Genomic DNA, 19,031 nt, shown 5'->3' on the forward strand with positions numbered 1-19,031 from the left:
TGACCTCTGCCAACTTGCCGTAAAAATTATTGTAACAAACATCTCATCTGGCGATGATTAGGAGCATTTTATGACCCTAACATCCTCACAAGCAGAACTGGAAAAATGCTGTTAGGATAATCTGGTTCAATACTCTCAACTTATATATATATGGGGAACAACTTGAAACTCAGAGAGGTTAAACACTCTAACCAAGATCACACAGCACTGCTAGGTTCATACTTTGAGTTTCTAGTGGGGCTGGGCAGATAAGGGATCGTTTGTTCTCTCTAACGTAGATGTTATTAAGCAATTTTCCTAGTTCAGGGCAAGTAGCCCTGCAGCCCTGTTCCCATCAGTTTTGTGACTCGCTGGATCCATCCTCATTCTTCCACTTGTTTTGTTGCCCTTAGGAAGCCCCAGCTGTGTCCGGCTGATTGAGGAGACTTGCCTGTCTGGGCCGGGTCCAGCAGTTGCCCCACCTCCTTGGCAGGCTGGTGGCAGAAAACAGCTGACTCCGGAGAGCTCCCTCACGTGACCACCTGCAGCTCCCTGCTCCATTCCTTGTCCCGAGAGTCAGAGGGAGTACTTGAAGGGACTCCTGTGAAGTGCACCAGGTAGGTACCCTAATCCTGAACGTCTGCAGCAGAACAGTGGGGTGCACAGGTGGGTGGGGGTGGGGAGGGGGGTGGGGAGGGGGGTGAGAGGTGGAGACACCCGGCAAGCACTGTCAGATAGACTTGGGACAGGTTCGCTGAGTGGCTTCCGGGCTCTTAAAGCTGTGGGGACAGACATGGTTGGCTTCAAGTTGTCCCACAGGGTCCTACTGGTCCGTCCCTCCTTTTGTTCCCCACCCGGAGGACAGCTGCTGGACCCTTTCTTCCGATGTTCTTCGGCCTCTTGCCCCGTAACAGACCTTTCCCCTTTTCTCTCCGCTGACTTAGCAGTGTGCTTCGGGGCGTTGGAGGGACGATTAATCAGTGACAGGAAGCTGTCTCTCTCTAGGCAAGTGACCAGTGGCAGTCAGAGAAGCCCTCAAGGCCGGTCCCAGGAGTCTCCCACCTCCCACCTGTGCCTGCCATGGAGCCCCTGAAGGCGCTGCTGCTCCTGTCCGGAGTCCTCGGGGCGCTTGCTGAGCTCTGTGGTGAGTAACTGTCTGGAGCAGGTTGCTTCCTGAGTCTCAAGGAGGATGGCTGCCTCTCCGATCGCTTTGTTATATATTTGGGGAATCAGAAGCTCGGGGTGGGGATGGGGGAACTTACCTGTCCCTCAGGTCTCCCACAGAAGTTTAGGCTTAACCGGATGTTAGTACTTGGGCATGCTGAGTGGATGCCTGCCGCCCCGCAACCCCCAGGGTCTCCCCAATACCCAGCAGTTTGCTCATTTACTCACTCAGCACATATGGAACCTCTCTGGAGGGCCAGTCTTTCATTGGGAGAGAGAATGGAGAGTACACAGATCTGACCCCAGCCCACCTGGAGTTTATGTTGTGGGAAGGGATTGGCAAAGGGCACGGGTGCTAGACTGGGTTGTGAGCCATGCAAAACAAGTCAACCCGGGCAACAATAGAAAGCCACAGGGGCCCATCGACTCATGGGAGAGAGATGGGAAAGGATGTCCAAAGACTTGAAGGCTGGGTCAGAGCTGAGACCTAAAGCCCGAAAAGAAGCCAAGAAAGGAGGGAGTAGGGGGCAAGCATTCCAGGCAGAGGGAAGTGGGTACGGAGGCCCTGCCTGCTCTGGCTATTTGTCTCGGGGCTGTAGTCCCCAAGAGATCTCTTATGGATTCTAGGGGCCTCTCAAAACGCGATTGTGACCCTCAGGTTATAGGTTCAGGCACACTCACGCACTGGGACCAGGCAGGAAGCAGAAGGCTGTATGGCTCATCTCTCCCCTTCCTTCCATGTACCCTGCATTCCCAGGTCACCCTGGGCAAACCCTGAGATACAGGTGTCAGATGAAGAGGTCAAGGATCAGAGGGACCATATGGCCTGGCACTCAAGGGGCCCCAGCTTTAGCAGAACTTTACTGCACTCAATTCTTGGGACTTCAAGCCAGCATTGTTTCTAGACACCTGGATCCTCTGGCCATGTCCTACTAAAGCTCCTCATCCTTGGGCCCCTGGTTACTGTCCAGACAGCCCTCAGAGATTCCATCAGCAAGCCAGAGATTCCTTTCTTGTCCACCTCAGCCACAAGAGCCCCTTCCTTTACCATCATGAGAACTTTGGGGGCTTGGGGTGCAGTCCCTTCATCACTCCTGGTCTTCTTGTGACTTCTGTAAAGTGAGCTGAGGCTGTTCCTCCCTGGCGTAGCGTGAGGATACCTCACCTGCTTCTTCAGCTTAAGGCTCTGTAATCAATGAAATGGACAGGACTGTTCACTAAAGCCTACATACACAAGGAAGGTTCCTGAGCTTCTGAATGCCAGTCGGTCTGTCCTCAGGTGAGAGGGCTGGGCAACCCTGTGAACGGCACACCCTAGTGTGGGAGTGGGAAGACTGTGTTAGTTAGAGTCCTCTGGAGGACGTATATGTATTTGAAAAGAGTTTGTTGGACTGGCTTGCAGGGTGTGGTCACGGTAGTACAACAACAGCTGTCTCTTGAGGGAAAGGCTGAGAAGCCCGTAGTTGTCCAGTCTACGAGGACAGACTATCTCAGCAGATCTAATCTGGTGCTGGAGTCCTGGAGGATTCCTGGAGAGTTGCTGGTCTTCAGTGTATGTTGGCATCATGAAGAAGGTGGATTTAATACCAACCACAGCAACAGGGTAGATGACCTTGCCAGTGAGAGTGAGGAAAGCAAGCAGGCAAAAAGCAAAGCATCCTTCCATCTCTTATCCACCATCAGAAAGTTTGGTCAAGATGTAGAGCGTCTTCCTGCTTGGAATGGTAATCTCATTAAGAAAACCCCTTAAAAGAGAGCCCAGCAGCTTGGGTTTTAGTTGATTCCAGATGCAGTCAAATTGACAACCAAAATTAACTATCACAGGAACCTTGCCTGAGGCCACTTTTTCTGGCTCAAGTGAATCTGCCTGGCTTCTTCCTTCTAAGGAGGGTAAATTGTGGTTACCAGCCTCCCATTACAGGTAGTGCCCTTTCTCATCACTTTAATACAAGCTGGCTCAGGATGGAGGTGAGAGCCTGGGGTGGGGTCTCGGGGCTCCTTTACTAATCTCTGGGAAGTGCAGAAGACCATAGTCCCAGAGCTGAGATGTAGCTCAGATGGAAGAGAGCCTGCTTATCACGAATGAAGCCCTGGGTTCAGTCTCCAGCACTGCATAATCCAGGAGTGGTGGTATGCACCTGTGACCCCAACATGTGGGAAGGAGAGGTAGGAAGATCAGGAGTTCAAGGTCAACCTCAACAACATACTGACTCTGAGGCCAGCCTGCAATGCATGAGTTGCTGCTTAAAAGGAAAAAAAAAAAGTCCTAGAGGGATAGTCAGAAAGATAGAGAGCCAGACAGAGGACCTCAGAGATACAGACAGGACTCTGGAAAAATAGAGACAGAATACCGCAAAAGTAAATCCGCTGTCCTCATCAGGGTCTCACTGTGATGTGTTGTTGGAGGTTTTCGCTCTTTTGGAGGGCCTACTACCCAGCTCCCGAAAAAAAATCATATACGGAGGCTTATTCTTAATTATGAATGCTCAGCCTTAGCTTGGCTTAGTTTCTTGCCAGTGTTCCTTAACTTAAATTATCCTGTCTATCTTTTGCCTCTGGGCTTTTCCCATTCTCTAACTTCTGTAAATCTTACTCTTACTCCTCCACGGCTTGCTGTGTATATATAGCTGTGTGTCTGGGTGGCTGGCCCCTGGAGTCCTCCTCCTTCTCTGGCTCCTAGCTCTTAGATCCCTCCTCCCAGTTTTTTCCTTTTATATATACTCTCGGCCTGCCAGCCCCGCCTATCCTTTCTCCTGCCTTACTATTGGCCAGTTCTTTATTAGACCAGCAGGTGTTTTACACAGGCACAGTAACACAAAGTCACAGAGTTAAACAAATGCAGCACACACCTTAAAATAATATTCGACTACAATGATTCATCCCAGGCCTCAGCCTCCCAAGTGCTGAGGTTGAAGGCCTGTGCCACCATGTCCACTGTGCATGACTGTCAGAATGAACATTTTGTGAGAAACCAGCCAGGTGCCCTGGCCTGGCTCACACAGCAAACAGTCATTTAGAGTTAATACTAGAAAATGCCCCCCCACACACACACACTTACAACCATAGATACCTATAACTTCTGGAAAAACAGGCTTAAGGTGGTAAGATCCAAACATAGAGAGATGGAGCTGTGGTCACAGGACCCTTGCCCTGGGGCTAGAAGCCCAAGAAAGCAGGCAAAGGGCCCTGTGACAGGCCTTTTCCGTATTCCTCCGGGAGAAGGTACTTCCTGGCATGCTCAGATATAGCCCGTTGGACGGCTGGAGTGGGCAGTGACTGAAAGTCAGTAAGTGGGGCAGAAAGTCCACAGTGCCTCCAGGACAATCTACTCTTCCCCATCCTGAGCTGGGGCCCTTCCCAAGGAAGGCAGGCAGCCATCAGCTGGAACTGGGGCATATCCCTGAGATTTCCGCTTGCAGAGTATTTCAGCGTCTTGGTTACGAATCTTCAGGTAAATCCCAAATTGTGACAGATTGTTAATGGCTAGTCTCCCAGTCAGAGACCCTTTTCACTTAAATAGGGGTGGCAGAAAAAGTGCCCTCTCAAGGTTTGTGTGGAGGAATTTCCTCAGGCCACTGGGGGAATGAGTTGGTAGAGCACAGCATGTGAAAATTCGATGTGGAACATTGACTGTCTGAGGTCTGGAGCTTTGATCAGGGCAGGGGAGGGGGGCTGCAGTCTGACTCAGGCTTGGCTCTGAAGCATCACATAAAACACAGCCTGACTTTGAACTTCTGCTTTCTCTTCTGTGCAAAACAACAATGAATATATCTACACCACAGAACTGGTGTGTGAGGGTCTGGGTGCCTAGGCTTACTACTGATAGGTGGGTTGCCCGGCAACAGCATCTTTTCATGTCAGCCTCTCCTTGACCCACTCTACTTCCTCTTAGGGGCTGCCTGCTTTCCTTTTTACCCGCTGCCTTTTGCCATAGCGGGCATTTCTCCACATAGGTGAGGTGTGGCCTGTGGAGAAAGTTTTACCTGGTAGGGAGATCAGAATAGTTGCTTGCTAATGGCATAGCCCTGAGGCCTCACTCATACCATTTTCTTTCCCCAGTGATACCACAGATGGACAGCCAGCTGGTAGAGAAGCTGGGCCAGCATCTCTTACCTTGGATGGACCGGATCTCCTCAGAGCAATTGAACCCCAGCATCTATGTGGGCCTGCGCCTTTCCAGCCTGCAGGCTGGGACCAAGGAAGACCTCTACCTGCACAGCCTCAAGCTTGACAATCAGCAGTGCCTCCTAGGGTATTGATACTCTTTGCCCATGACTTGATCGGTGTCATAAGAGATAGGAGACTGGGTTCTAATTTGGGTATTTCATGGCTTTTTGACAAACTCTAGGCGTATTTTCTCTTCCCTGGGCCTTTCTCCATCTGTAGAGTGAAGTGGTAAGTGGTAGTAGGTCAGAGATGCTAACATGTGTCCTTTGTCCTGAAACTACATCCCCCTAACTCCTGAAGCAACACCTAATTCTTCCTGTGCTCCCGACTTGTGCCTGAGGCAGACATCATTAATTCATGAGCCCCAAAGTAGCACCTAACTCTTTCTGTGCTCCCTGCCTGTACCTAAGGCAGACATCACTAATCCATAACTAAATATACGATTGTATATTGATACAAAGAAGCAGCATCTAACTCTGTAGTTTACTTATGTGCTAAAGACAAACACTGCTTATCACAACTATGTTCCTTCGTGCAGAACCTAGAAGAAGCATATTTCTGTGCTCCTCCTCCAAAGAGTGGCCACTAAAGAGACGCCTGCTCTGAGGTGTGAATGGGAGGTGAAGAATAAGAAAAAGCCATGAATCACCAGGCATAGTGGTTCATGCATTTAATCCCAGCATTTGAGAGGCAGAGACAGGCAGATCTCTGTGAGTTCAAAGCCAGCCTGGTCTACAGAACGAGTTCTTTAACAGCCAGGGCTATGTAGAGAGATTCTCCAAAAAAGAAAGAAAGAAAGAAAGAAAGAAAGAAAGAAAGAAAGAAAGAAAGAAAGAAAGAAAGAAAGAAAGAAAGAAAAAAGAAAGAAAGGAAGAAAGGAAGAAAGAAAGAAAAAAGTGTGTGTGTGGGGGAAGCCATGAAATAACTTCCTGATTCCATTTCTTCTCAAGAAGTAGATGAGGGAAGGGAGAGGAAATAAAGGGGAGAGTGCATGGCCAAACTGGGGGGTCAAACTGGGTGATCTGGGTGTAGGTGCCCTTATGGTTCATTCTTGAATTTAACCTTTCTTCTTTTAGGTATCTGTGGCATGGGTCCCATACCAGCACAGCTGACTGATAATTCTACTTTGTGACCTTAGTGGAGGTGATCCCAAGCCAGGTTTACCAAGGGAGCATTTTCTCATAAAGGTGTTACTGACTTGCCTTGTCCTAGGTCTGCCTTCAGCGATGACAACAGTGATTGCCAGACCAAGCCTTCTGAAGGCCACCTGGCCCTCTACCTGCTTGCTCTTAGGGCCAACTGTGAGTTCATTGGGAGCCGGAAGGGTGACAGGCTGGTCTCAAAGCTCAAGTGGTTCTTGGAGGATGAGAAGAAGGCCATTGGTAAGGAGGACTAGGGAACTCTGGGAAGGCTCATCAAATGGTTTTGTTGTTTGTAGTTTTGAGGTAGGCCTCAGGTTCATAACTGTTCTCAGTAGATGATGTTCTTGAGAGTTAGAGCTTTGAGTTTTCTTCCAGGCCTCTTCTCACTTCCCCTCTGTCCACATCAAGTCCACCTAGAGCAGCGGTTCTCAACCTTCCTAATGCAACCCTTTAATACAGTTCCTCATGTTGTGGTGACCCCCCCCATCATAAAATTTTGCTATAATTTTGCTAGTTATGAATCATAATGTAAATATCTGTGTTTTCTGATGGTCTTAGGCAACTCCTGTGAAAAGATCATCCAAGCCACAAAGGGGTTGTGACCCACAGGTTGAGAACCACTGACCTAGAGGCTCAGGCTGAATCTAGTTGCCATGCCTGACCCCAGAAACAATCTGCTGGGATGCTCAGTCACCAAGACTGACCTGTTGTCCACCTCTGGGACACCTGTCCAGCCTCCTTCCCACTTACCCCTTAGCCTCTCTGTCAACTTTCCGGCCTCCTGACTCGGACCTAATTCCAAGAGCTGAAGCAAGGCTTTTCAATATAAACCTGTTCTTCATGCAGCTTAAGCCCTGCAGAGGCCCCTTGCTCTTCCATTCACAGCCCCCAGTCCCAGCCTGGCTTGCCTCTTACACTTTCTAGGCATTGGTTTGGTTACTGCTCTGTGTGCTCCCACCACAGTGATCTTTCCCCACAAGTTTGGAATTCATGTGTACTCCTCCATCCCCCTTCTAGATCCTCTCTAGCTCTGTGCTCACTTCCATCCACTCCAGAGTTACTTCTGTGAAGAATCCTGTCTCAATTTCCCAGCTATTTGAAGATTTCTGTTAGGTGGCTCCAGGGACCTTGGGCCACATTTCTGTTACAACTATGCTGTCTCATGAGCATGTGTTGGGCTGTCATCTACTCTGACCTCCAAGCACAGAACCTGGCCTACACTGAGACCTCAGCCGGACACTGAAGGAGTGTCAGATGCCATGGTCTCCATGGAATGTGTTGGAGCATACAGACCACGGGGTCCCATGAGCCATGGGGCTTTTTGCTGGGAAGAGGATAAAAGGGAAGCCCTCAAGCCTGACATGTCTCTTTACTCCTTGCCCTTCTAATCTCAGGGCACAATCATGAAGGTCACCCCCATACCAGCTATTACCAGTACAGCCTCAGCATCCTGGCACTGTGTGTCCACCAGAAGCGGGTCCATGACAGCGTGGTGGGCAAGCTCCTGTATGCTATTGAACACGACCACCACATCCGCCAAGGCCACCTCTCTGTGGGTGAGTGGACCTAGCCTAGCCTCCCACCAACCCCAGGGAAGGCCTCTATGACCCACTGCTGTGCTCACCTTTCCTTGGAAATCTCCTCATCAGATGCCTTAGAAATGAAACGGTAGAGGCTGAGAGCCAGCTTTGAAACTGGCCTTGGATCCTGACCCCAGTTCCATCACATGTTCATCCCCATCCTGTCATTCAGGCTTTTCCTATAAAAATGACCTCCCAGCAGCAGCTCCATAAAGCGTGCATTACAAACAGAGGTCTTAGCACACACTGGGTGCTCTTGGCACCATACAGCCCGGGGAGCCTGATACCTGGATTCTGATCTGATTCCTTGTTGTGTGACCTTGGGCCACCACATCCATGTTTCATCGTTATGACTCAAGGTCTCTGCTAGGCCTGGGCTTCCATGAGTGACCGAGTAGGGCCTCTTTTAGGGAGGGTACGATGGGGGGGGGGGTGTTTGGTAGATGATTGCCCAGAGAGAAAAGGGCACCAGGGCCTCTGTCAGTAGCAGGATTGAACTGTCTCAAAGGCTCGTAGAGAAACACGGTGGATACATTACCTATAGCAAGGAGGAGAACTTAAACATTCCCACCGGGCAGTGGTGGCGCACACCTTTAATCCCAGTACTTGGGAGGCAGAGCCAGGCGGAGCTCTGTGAGTTTGAGGCCAGCCTCATCTACAAAGCGAGTTCCAGGAAAGGCACAAAGTTACACAGAGAAACCCTGTCTCGAAAAACAAAAACAAAACAAAACAAAACAAAACAAAAAAATTCCCAGGCCCTGGCTGCTCCTCCTATCAATTAAATCAGACTGCCCAGAGGTAGATAAGGCAGCTGTTAGTGCCAAATTCTCTGATTGGCAGGAGATGTGGCCCAGTGACCCAGCACCAGGCATGCCTGGGGCCCTAAATCCAATACCCAACACTACAAAAACAATAGGAATTAATTACAATAAAATAAAGCTCCCTCTGTGATCCCAATGTGCATCCTGGTTTGGGAGCAGGTACTGTAGGATCCATCCTCTTGGGACTCTCTTCTTCAATCTGCTCTCAGGACACTCAGTGACCAAATCAGTTTGTCTAGGCCTGAGAGGTTTCCTGGGGCTCAATATGTTCAATGTTTGGACTGGGGAGTCCTGATTGGTACCCCAGGTGATCCTGAAACTACCTAGCCTGGCCCCATCATGCTATCCAGTTCATCCTAGGCCTTCTCTCCCTAGACACAGAAGCCATGGCGGGCTTGGCCTTCATCTGTTTGGATCGGTTCATTTTCAACCCCGATCTGAGACCACGAATCACCATGGCCATTGAGACAATTCGAGAGAAGATCCTGAAGGCCCAGACCCCCAAGGGCAACTTTGGGACCGTCTACAGCACCCCACTGGCACTACAGGTAGGAAAGAGACCCTGGAGCCATGACCACTCAGCAAGTCAATGGAGGAAGGGCTGGTGAGCAGCTGGAAGACCTGGCTTCTCCCCAGTGGTTGACCTACACCCTCCTTCTCTTCCCCACAGTTTCTGATGGCCTCCCCTGCATCTGGGGTAGGACTGGGCACAGCATGCCTCAAGGCAAGGGCATCTCTGCAGGCCAGCATACATGGTGGGGCCTTCCAGAATCCTCTGATGATTTCCCAGCTGCTACCGGTCCTGAACCACAAGACCTACCTGGATCTTATCTTTCCAGACTGCCAGGCGCCCAGAGGTAGCTGAGCCCTTTCTGTTTCCTGGGTAATCTGCTATCTGTGGGTCCCAGTGACGCTTTGCTGAGCCAACGTGAGTGTATGGGTCTGCATAGGACAGGGCAGCTAAAATGAGGCCAATCTTTGGATGCTCATGGTGTGGAGACAGCAAATAAGCACTCCAAGTGGTACCCACTGTGTGATACCCACCATGGAAATGTTTGAGGGAAGGGATGGAGAAGTGTATTAGCCAAGATTCTCTAAAGGAGCAAAATTTATAGAATGATTTCTTAAATTGACATACACCATATGGTCCAGCTAGTCCAACAGTGGCTATCTCATTCTGGAGAGGATGAGAATCCCAGAAGGGATTCCTGCCGGGCGGTGATGGTGCACGCCTTTAATCCCAGAACTCAGGAGGCAGAGCCAGGTGGATCTCAGTGAGTTCGAGGCCAGCCTGGTCTACAGAGCGAGTCCATGAGGCTGGATATCTCAGCAGCTCCAGCATGGTGCCGAAGGCTTGAAGGATTCTGGAGAGCTGCTGGTCTTCCGTCTATATTGGAAGTCTGAAGAAGCGGGTTCTAGTATCAGCAAAGGAATGCTGTAGTAACAGGACAGATGAACTTGACAGTAGGAGTGAGAGGAAGCAACCAGAAAACTACTCCCTTCGTATCCCTCATCTGGGCTGCCAGCAGAAGGTGCCGCCCACATTTACAGAGGTCTTCCCTGTTATGAATAATCCAATCAGGAAAACTCTGTCCGAGGAATACCCAGAGACTTGCATTTTAGTTGATTCTAGATCCAGTCAGGTTGACTATTTGATGGATCATCACAGATACGTGAATGAATGAGTAGAGAGAGACACGTTTGGTTAATTTTGATACCTAAGGAGCCTTAATTCCCAGCACGGAATCCTTTGGGCATCATTTTGGTGAAGAACCTGAAGTAGTGAGTGGGATTTGCCAGAGAAGTGGGGGGAGAGGGCACATCATCGGAGAAGGCAAAAGCAAACGCACAAACCAATAATGCAGGCTTAGGGGCATCATCTTGGAAAAGCGTGGGTCTGGGGGAGTGAGCAGGAGTAGGAGATACATTTGTAGAAAGAAGATGAGTCCATGAGAGATAACCAGGAAGTGACGTGAACAAATGTAGCGTCCTCTGAGGTGCAGTGTAGCAGGTGGGTGGGAGGCAAGAAGCAGAGACACCAGCAAGGGCCTCAGTCTTGGGCTGTGGGAGGCTGTGGAGGCTGAGGGCCAAGGGGGCTGGGGTAAGAGCCAGGTTTCAACTGGGCAGGCGTTCATGGCACTGACTGAGCTTCTATGGGGGAAGAAAGAAGTCATATCCAGGCTCCCCATCCTCATGACAGCTACTTTCTCTTTCTCCCTGGTGTAGTCATGTTGGAACCTGTTGTCGAGGGCCCTTCACCAGCCCATGTCCCAGAGGTCATCAGTGTCACGCTGAAGGTTTCCAGTGTCCTGCCACCATACAAACAAACAGTTTTAATCCTTGCTGGGTCCTCCTTGGAAGATGTCCTGAAGATGGCTCAAAACACAGGAGGATTCACGTGAGACTCCCATTCCATTCCTGGCCTTCACCCCCCTCAGACTCCCATGCTTGAAATGGTATCATGGGAAGGATGGGGAGCAGACACATTTCTTGGGGGACATTCTGGCTCAATTTCTGCCTCTACCTTTTTTTTTTTTTTTTTAAAGATTTATTTTGTATACAGTATTCTGTCTGCATGTATGCTGCAGACCAGAAGAGGGCGCCAGATCTCATTACAGATGGTTGTGAGCTACTGGCTGGGAATTGAACTCAGGTCCTCTGGAAGAGCAGCCAGTGCTCTTAACTTCTGAGTCATCTCTCCAGCCCCTCAAATGATTTATTATTCTTTTTGTTTTGTTTTTTGTTTTTCGAGACAGGGTTTCTCTGGAGCCTTGGCTGTCCTGGAACTCACTCTGTAGACCAGGCTGACCTTGAACTCACAGAGATCCACCTGCCTCTGCCTCCCGACCACTGGGATTAAAGGCGTGCACCACCATTTTTAACCTGCTTCTACCTTTTGCACTCCGTTCTGGTCTGTGTTTTGGACCTGTGGTGTTTAGCCTGTGGTGGGAGCTATGGACAACCACGGTCATCAAGAGAGCTGGCTCTAGAAGCCGAGACCCAGCCTAGGAATTCCAGTTCTTCTACGCCCACCCCCGCCCCAGCTAGTGAGCCTGGACAGTTATTCAATGAGGGCATGAGACAGCCCCTCAGGGCCAGTGCGAGGAGCCCATAGTCATTGGTGGACATAGTTTGTGTAGGTCTAATGCCTGGCATGCAGTGAGGACTCCAGGAAGATTAATAGTATCAAATCACCTAGATGAACTCTTGCCATTAATAACCCTGAGGAGACAGGCAACACGCTTTTGTCCCTTGAGATTTGATGAGCCTGGGAATGAGCATATCTTAATTGCTGCTCCTTCCTGGACCCTGGCCATACCTGGAGGTGGACATGACTCACCAGGGGAACTCTGGCTCACAGAAATTGAGTTCTGCCAGCCTGCTCTCTCTCCTGGATTCTTGCCTCATCTTGAGGAATCCCTACTTAATTTCTTTCTTTCTTTCTTTCTTTCTTTCTTTCTTTCTTTCTTTCTTTTTTGTTTGTTTTTCGAGACAGGGTTTCTCTGTGTAGTTTTGGTGCCTGTCCTGGATCTCGCTCTGTAGACCAGGCTGGCCTCGAACTCATAGAGATCCGCCTGGCTCTGCCTCCCGAGTGCTGGGATTAAAGGCGTGCACCATCACCGCCCGGCAGGAATCCCTACTTTCTGGTCCCAGCAAGAGTTTCAGGGAGGGTTGACAGTGAGGACTGTTTGGTCATTTGGGCCAGGAACTCTCAGACCAGAGCTGTATAAATACCACTGCCATTTATTTATTTATTTATTTATTTGTTTGGTTGGTTGGTTGGTTTTTCCAAAGCAGGGTTTCTCTGTGTAGCCCTGATTGTCTTGGGACTCACTCTGTAGACCAAGCTGGCCTCAAACTCAGAGATCTACCTGCCTCTGCCTCCTGAGTTCTGGGATTAAAGGCATGTGCCTGACAATACTACTGTCTTTAAAGGGACCAAAATGCACCCCCTTCCCAGGCTGAGTGGCATATCCCTCCCACATCCCCAAGGGAGGATTGACTCTAGAGCCTTCAACCTGCGAAACAAGAGCTCTACTACTGAACCACCATAGTTTTGCTTTTCATTTGGAAACAAGGTCTGGCTAGCCACAAATCTTATTGCTATGACAAAAGACCTCTCTCTCTCTCTCTCTCTCTCTCTCTCTCTCTCTCTCTCTCTTTCTTTCTTTCTTAGACAGAGTCTCATTATGTACTCCTGGTTAGGCTTATACTTACTGTCTAGACTTGAACTCACAAAGATCCTCCTGCTTCTGCTTTCTGGGTACTGGGATTAAAATATCTCTAGACAAAATAAAAAAAAATCTCTAGACAGTTATAAATCCTAAGCAACTTTGCAAATTAAAAAGGGAAAAATCACATATAAAAAACAAAACAAATCTACCAGATGGTGGGCATGTGTCTACCACTAAGCCACACCCTGAGCCCTCTCTTTCCTTACTTGTAAATGTTTTCCCCTTGAGCTTGCTGTGTAGCTGAGGGTGATCTCAACCATCTGCCCCTTCTTCCTCCACTTCTCAAGAGCTGAGATCAGGGATGTGTGCTACCCAGTCAGTTTATGAGTGGTGGGAATCAAACCAAGGGCTCCATACATGCTAGATAAGCTCTTGGCCAACTGAGCTACATCTCTGGTCCCTACATTTAAAAAAAAAATGTGACAGAGACAGAGGTATTTTGTTGTTTTATTGTGTTTTAAAATTTGAGACAGGGTTTTATAATTTGCCCAGGTTGGCCTTGTTCTATAGTCCAGACAGGCCTTGAACTCTCAGTGCTCTTGCCTCAACCTTCCAAGAAGCTTGGATGACAGGCCAGAGCCACCAAACTTGGCTGGCTTATATTTCTTGAAACGGAGGCAATCCCTCCCTGTCTAAGATGGAAACCGCTGATGAGCCCTTTGGAGGGACAGAGCGCACGATCCATGGAGTGCTGGTTCGGTCACTGTGCTGGTGGTGTCTAGGAGGGTTGGAGGAATGTGAAGTTGGAGGCAAGAGGTTCAGAGAAGGCTGTTGGGTGAGTGAGAAAAGCACCTATAGGTGCCAGGTTCCTGAATCTAACCCCAGTTCTCTTCAGAAACGGTCAGAGTAGAGAGCAGAATCCGACAGCAGAGTAGGTGGCCCGGGCCTCCAAAGAAGGGAATGCTACCAAGTGAGGAGACTGTAGTGAGACCCAGTGCCACTGTTCTCTGCCTCTGTCCTCACATCTCTGAGCTCCGGCCTCACACTCTGGTTGCTTCTTAACTCCATCAGCCCCCAACACCCACACCCACACACCAAGAGTTGAGTAACTCCTGAGGGATGATGGAGGCTAACACCTGGGTGGGCAGCATCGGTGGAGCTGTAGAGAAGGAGTAGAGGGGAGAGCCGTGACCTGCAGTGAGACGGCCTAGGAAGCTGTCCTGGTTAGCTTTCCATTGCTGTGAAAAACCCCACAGTCAAAAGCAATTTGGAGGTGGAGAGGGTTTATATAACTTATAGACTATGGACCATCATTGAGAAAGCCAAGGCAGGAACTCAAGGCAGGAACTTAGAGACAGGAACCCAGAATTGCCTGCACTTGGGTAGGGGGTGTGTGGGTGTGTTGTGGGGGTGACGCCCAGTGTCAATCATCAGTCAAGACAATGCCCCAAGGACATGCCCACTGGCCAATCTGATGGAAGCCACTGGCCAATCTGATGGAAGCAATCTCTCAACTTCCTCTGGCCAGGTGTCTCTCTCCCTTGTTTCAAGTTGATTCAAACTAACCAGCACAGAAGGGTTAGGGAAACGGTGGCCCCGAGGGGAGGCAGGCTTCTGCTGGTGTGGGTGAGACCCCATTTTCTTCCTTGGGGACAGCACTAGTTCCTCTCTTTACTTCTCTGTTTTCTAGGTATGGGACACAACCCTCCTTGTCAGGCCCCTACCTGACATCTGTACTGGGAAAAGAAGTCGGGGATCGAGAATTCTGGCAGCTCCTCCGAGACCCTGACACCCCCCTGCTGCAAGGTAAGTCTGGTGGCCTGCTGCTGCCCTGGATACCTCCTAGCCCAGTCCTGACCACAGGGAAGTGAGGCTGCAGCCACCCAGCCTAGCCTTTCCCCTCAGCCCTCCTGGGCCACAGCTTAAGAAACCCATCCAAAGGGGGCAACTCATGCTCAAAGTTGGATCCAAAATATTTCATTGAATTCTTAGAATTTTTATGGAAGTAGTTTGGAGAGTCCAAGAAACAAGAAAGAATAAAAGTCTATATTTCACTACCTAGAAATTAAATCCTACATTTTAAAAGAGATTTTTTTTTAAAGTTTAATTTTGATTATGTATATATGTGTGCATGTGTGAATGTGAGTGTATATGTGTGTGGGGTGGGTTGGTGCACATGATGTAGGGTTGGGTCCTTGGTGGTTGTGAGCTGCCTGATGTGGGTGCTGGGAACTGAACTCAGGTCCTCTGGAAGAGCAAGCAATGCTCTTTTTTTTTTCTTTTTTAAAATTTATTTATTTATTATTATTATTTTTTTTTATTTAATGCCGAATGCTGTTTATTGAAGGAGGGAAGAGGTATTAAATACAGGCTTACAGCACAATGGGAGAACCCCGGAGGGGAGAAGTTCGCTACCGATGTTTTACAATCTTGCATCTAAGCTGTTAACACCCTTTATGTATGATACACAGACAAGGAACTTCCTTTAAGCGTTCAGGAGGGTGGAACCCAGCAGGGAATTAGCATAGGGAGGATATCAAGGTCAAGGTCAGCAAGCAAGGCAACAGTTACCCAAAACAGGGGCCAGGACCCTTCAGGTCCCCCTTTACTAAAAAATGAGCCTCTGACTTAGGTTGCGTGGGACGTCAGCAGGTCACCTTACCTATCATGGAGACACCTGCCCAGGCCACACAGGCGCTCTGTCTTAGGTTGGTGAGCGCCCCCCAGGTATTACCCGTCTCTGAATACTCATTATCATACAGGCTCAATCGTGTGTGTGAGCTGCAGAGTTAACTGCTGCCAAAGATCTCAAAGTGGCGCTGGGGCAAGCAATGCTCTTAACCACAGAGACATCGCTCCAGCTCAAGTCTTTTAACTTTTGATAGATTTTCTTATATCTACAAGAAATATGTACAATGCTTATTTTCATTTAAAAATGGAATCATATTATGTCAACACCATCCAACTGATATAAAATGTTAGATACATGTGTAAATTTTTTTCTAGTTGGTAAAACTAATATTACATAATATATCTTAGCTCACTATATCTCAGATATTATCACTCAAGGATGTAAAATCCCAATGTAAATCACTAATGACACATTTACATGCTTTTCTTTCTTTTCTTTTTTTAAGTTAATTTTTTTAGCATGTAGCCTAAGCTGGTCTTGAACTCACAATCTTCATGTCTCAGCCTCCTGGGCTTAACAGTGTGTTCTCACCATACCTGGCTTTGAAGGCTCCACTTCTTGACCTAATCACCAACCAGTCACCTTTTAAAACCATCACTTTGGGGTTAGATTTCAGCACATGGATTTGGGGGGACACAGACAGTCATACCAAAGCATCTTGTTTAAAAGAAAATCTCCCTTGGTGGTGCAGGAAGATTGCTGTGAGTTTGAGGCTAGCCTGGTCTATATAGCCAGGCCCTGTCTCAACCACTGTCTCTACCAAATAAAAATGAGTCAGCAAATGGAACTGTCTCTGGACACCTGGGTTCTCAAGGGATCCTTCTAATTCCTGCAGGTTTATTGATATCATTTCTAAGTTGTTAATTTTATGGCGCTAGGAATGAACTTGGGCCTCAGGCCTTCCACTGAGCCACACCCAGCCTGGATGCCGATTTTATTATCCTCCCATTTTCTCCAGTGAAAATATGGTGTTCACTATGCTAGTGAGTGACAGAGATGGGACTTGAAGCCAGGTGTCTGCTAGACTGAAAGGTCACTTCTGGGACATTTCATTAATGACACTCCCTGGACCACACCAAGACAGTTCCTCTGTCTGACAACTCTATTTTGAAGATGGTGACCCTTGCCAAGGATGGGCTGCCCCGGTTTCTTTCATGCTCTTATCCAGCTGTTAGTCCCACATCTACCCACTGGGGCGCCCCCTCTGCTGTATGAGCTTGTTAGTTCCATGTCTACCCACTGGGGGCGCTCTCTCTGCTGTATGAGCCTGTTAGTACTATGTCTACCCACTGGGGGCGCTCTCTCTGCTGTATGAGCTTGTTAGTTCCATGTCTACCCACTGGGGGCGCTCTCTCTGTTGTATGAGCCTGTTAGTACTATGTCTACCCACTGGGGGCGCTCTCTCTGGTGTATGAACCTGTGGCCTGAGGGATCCTGCCAAGGCTGGATCAGGGTCTCCCGTTGGCTCTGCACAGCTCCCAGTTTCCTACCACCAAACCCTGAGTAGGTCTTACAGATGTGGCTTCAGGGTAGTGGTCACATGATGTGGTTGGAGGTGGGACATTGCCTTGCTAAACCCCCTTTCTTTCATTGGTTTCTGCAGGCATTGCTGACTACAGACCCCAGGACGGGGAAACCATTGAGCTTCGGCTAGTTAGCTGGTAGCCTTGGGCTCCCCCCCATGTCCTTGGACCCCCCGCTGCCACCTCAAGTGCACTTGGAGCAATGTACCCCAGTTCACCTCCGCTACCTCAGCAAAGAGGATCCTAAGCCACTGCCTACCTGGGAGCAGGAAGGAACAAACCTCTCCTAAGGAGGCTACTTCTTTAAGTCTGGCCCTCCTGACTCCAGGGGCCTTTCATGTGATCTAAAGAACAGGTTGCCCTTGACCTCCTCCACATAAGTCTGCTGGCTGTGGGTGTTGTGAGTACCACTGCTCTGGGACTGGAGTTCTGCAAGGAGGCCTCCACGGCCCAGGGGCTGTGGTTCTGACCCCCCCCCCCCCCAGCCTCACGCTTCTTTGTCAGGGTGGTATTCCCAGAGCTGGTCAGGAGGCAGCTGCTGGCCAGGCCTCAGCAGGGCCTTTCAACATAATTAAAGCCTTGATTTCCCTTGAAGGCTGCAGTGTTCTGGTGTCTCATGGTCACTGCCTGGGGGTGAGGAGCAGAGATGTCTGGGGACTCCAGCAGGATGTTCGACTACATTCCCATGTGCCAGGCAGTGAATTGGCACAAACAGAGCTGTACACCTTTCTGAATATTGTACAGCATTTTCATCTCACTGTAGAGATGAGGGAACCAGTGGTTAAAAAAAAAAAAGTCAAAGTGACTCACCCAAGGTCACAGCTAGGAAGTGACCCTGTAGGAGGCAGTGTCAGGCAGGAGATATGACTTTGGAGACAGATGTGGCTACTGACCCTGATGGACCGAAGATAATTTGCTGTGGACTGGGCGGTAGCTGAGTAGTAGAGCCCTTGCCTAGCTTGCACAAAGCCTTCCACATGTAGCCTAGGCTGGCTTTGAACTCACATTCCTCATGTCTCAGCCTCCTGGGATTACCAGTGTGTCCCCACCATACCTGACTTTGAAGAACTAATCACCTCCCAGTCACCTTCCAATACCATCGCTTTGGGGTTAGATTTAAGCACATGGGTTTTGGGGGACACAGACAGTCACACCAAAGCATCGTGTTTAAAAGGAAATCTCCCTTGGCGGTGCACACCTGTAAGCCCAGCCCTCAACAGAGAGGACTGACTGCATCCCAGAACTGCATGAAACAAGAACTGAAGGGGACTTGACGGGCTGGGGACACTGCTCCCTTGTTACAGTGCCTGCCGAGCATGCGCAAAGCCCCGAGTTTAGCACCATATAAAGTCGGGCTTGGGGGAGCACACCTGACATCTGAGTGCTTGGGAGGCAGAACATCAGGAATTTAAGGTCACTCTCATCTGCATGAGGAATTTGAGGCCAGCCTGGGCTATCATTCTGTCAAACAACAGAAAACTAAAACAAAGGTACACACACACACACACACACACACACACACACACACACACACACACACACTTGGAGCTGAGGACCAAACCCAGGGCCTTGCACTTGCTAGGCTAGTGCTCTACCTCTGAGCTAAATCCCCAACCCCACAAAGCTATATTTGCCCCAAAGATTCCCACCCACCAATCTGAAGATAGCCAAGGTCAATCAAAAACCTGAAGTTGGGACTTGCCCGCCTCACCTCCACCTGAGAGCTCTGTATCTCTTCCTCTTCTAGGTGTGACCAACCACAACTGCTGCCACTTCCAATTTCAGCTC

The 19,031-nt window shown here is 49.3% G+C and overlaps 1 protein-coding gene across 1 annotated transcript; it reads left to right on the top strand.

The window, feature by feature from the left end:
• The first annotated feature begins 477 nt into the window (after window positions 1-477).
• Window positions 478-17,418, top strand: Tcn2 (transcobalamin 2). The gene is made up of 10 exons (XM_059275605.1): window positions 478-596; window positions 985-1,123; window positions 5,203-5,395; window positions 6,523-6,692; window positions 7,847-8,008; window positions 9,229-9,401; window positions 9,524-9,710; window positions 11,080-11,251; window positions 14,719-14,834; window positions 17,324-17,418. Exons 2-10 carry the CDS (start codon window positions 1,060-1,062, stop codon window positions 17,383-17,385), a joined length of 1,299 nt encoding a protein of 432 aa, XP_059131588.1. The 5' UTR covers window positions 478-596; window positions 985-1,059; the 3' UTR covers window positions 17,386-17,418.
• Window positions 17,419-19,031: the final 1,613 nt, after the last annotated feature.

This window comes from Peromyscus eremicus, chromosome 10 (assembly GCF_949786415.1).
Source record: "Peromyscus eremicus chromosome 10, PerEre_H2_v1, whole genome shotgun sequence".
NCBI lineage: Eukaryota > Metazoa > Chordata > Mammalia > Rodentia > Cricetidae > Peromyscus > Peromyscus eremicus.

Excerpts from the sequence above, each read along its gene's own strand:
- Tcn2 (XM_059275605.1), top strand. The coding sequence starts at position 1,060 with ATGGAGCCCCTGAAGGCGCTGCTGCTCCTGTCCGGAGTCCTCGGGGCG. Across the intron at positions 1,124-5,202 it reads GGCGCTTGCTGAGCTCTGTG|TGATACCACAGATGGACAGC; the intron begins GTGAGTAACTGT and ends TTCTTTCCCCAG. Across the intron at positions 5,396-6,522 it reads AATCAGCAGTGCCTCCTAGG|GTCTGCCTTCAGCGATGACA; the intron begins GTATTGATACTC and ends GCCTTGTCCTAG.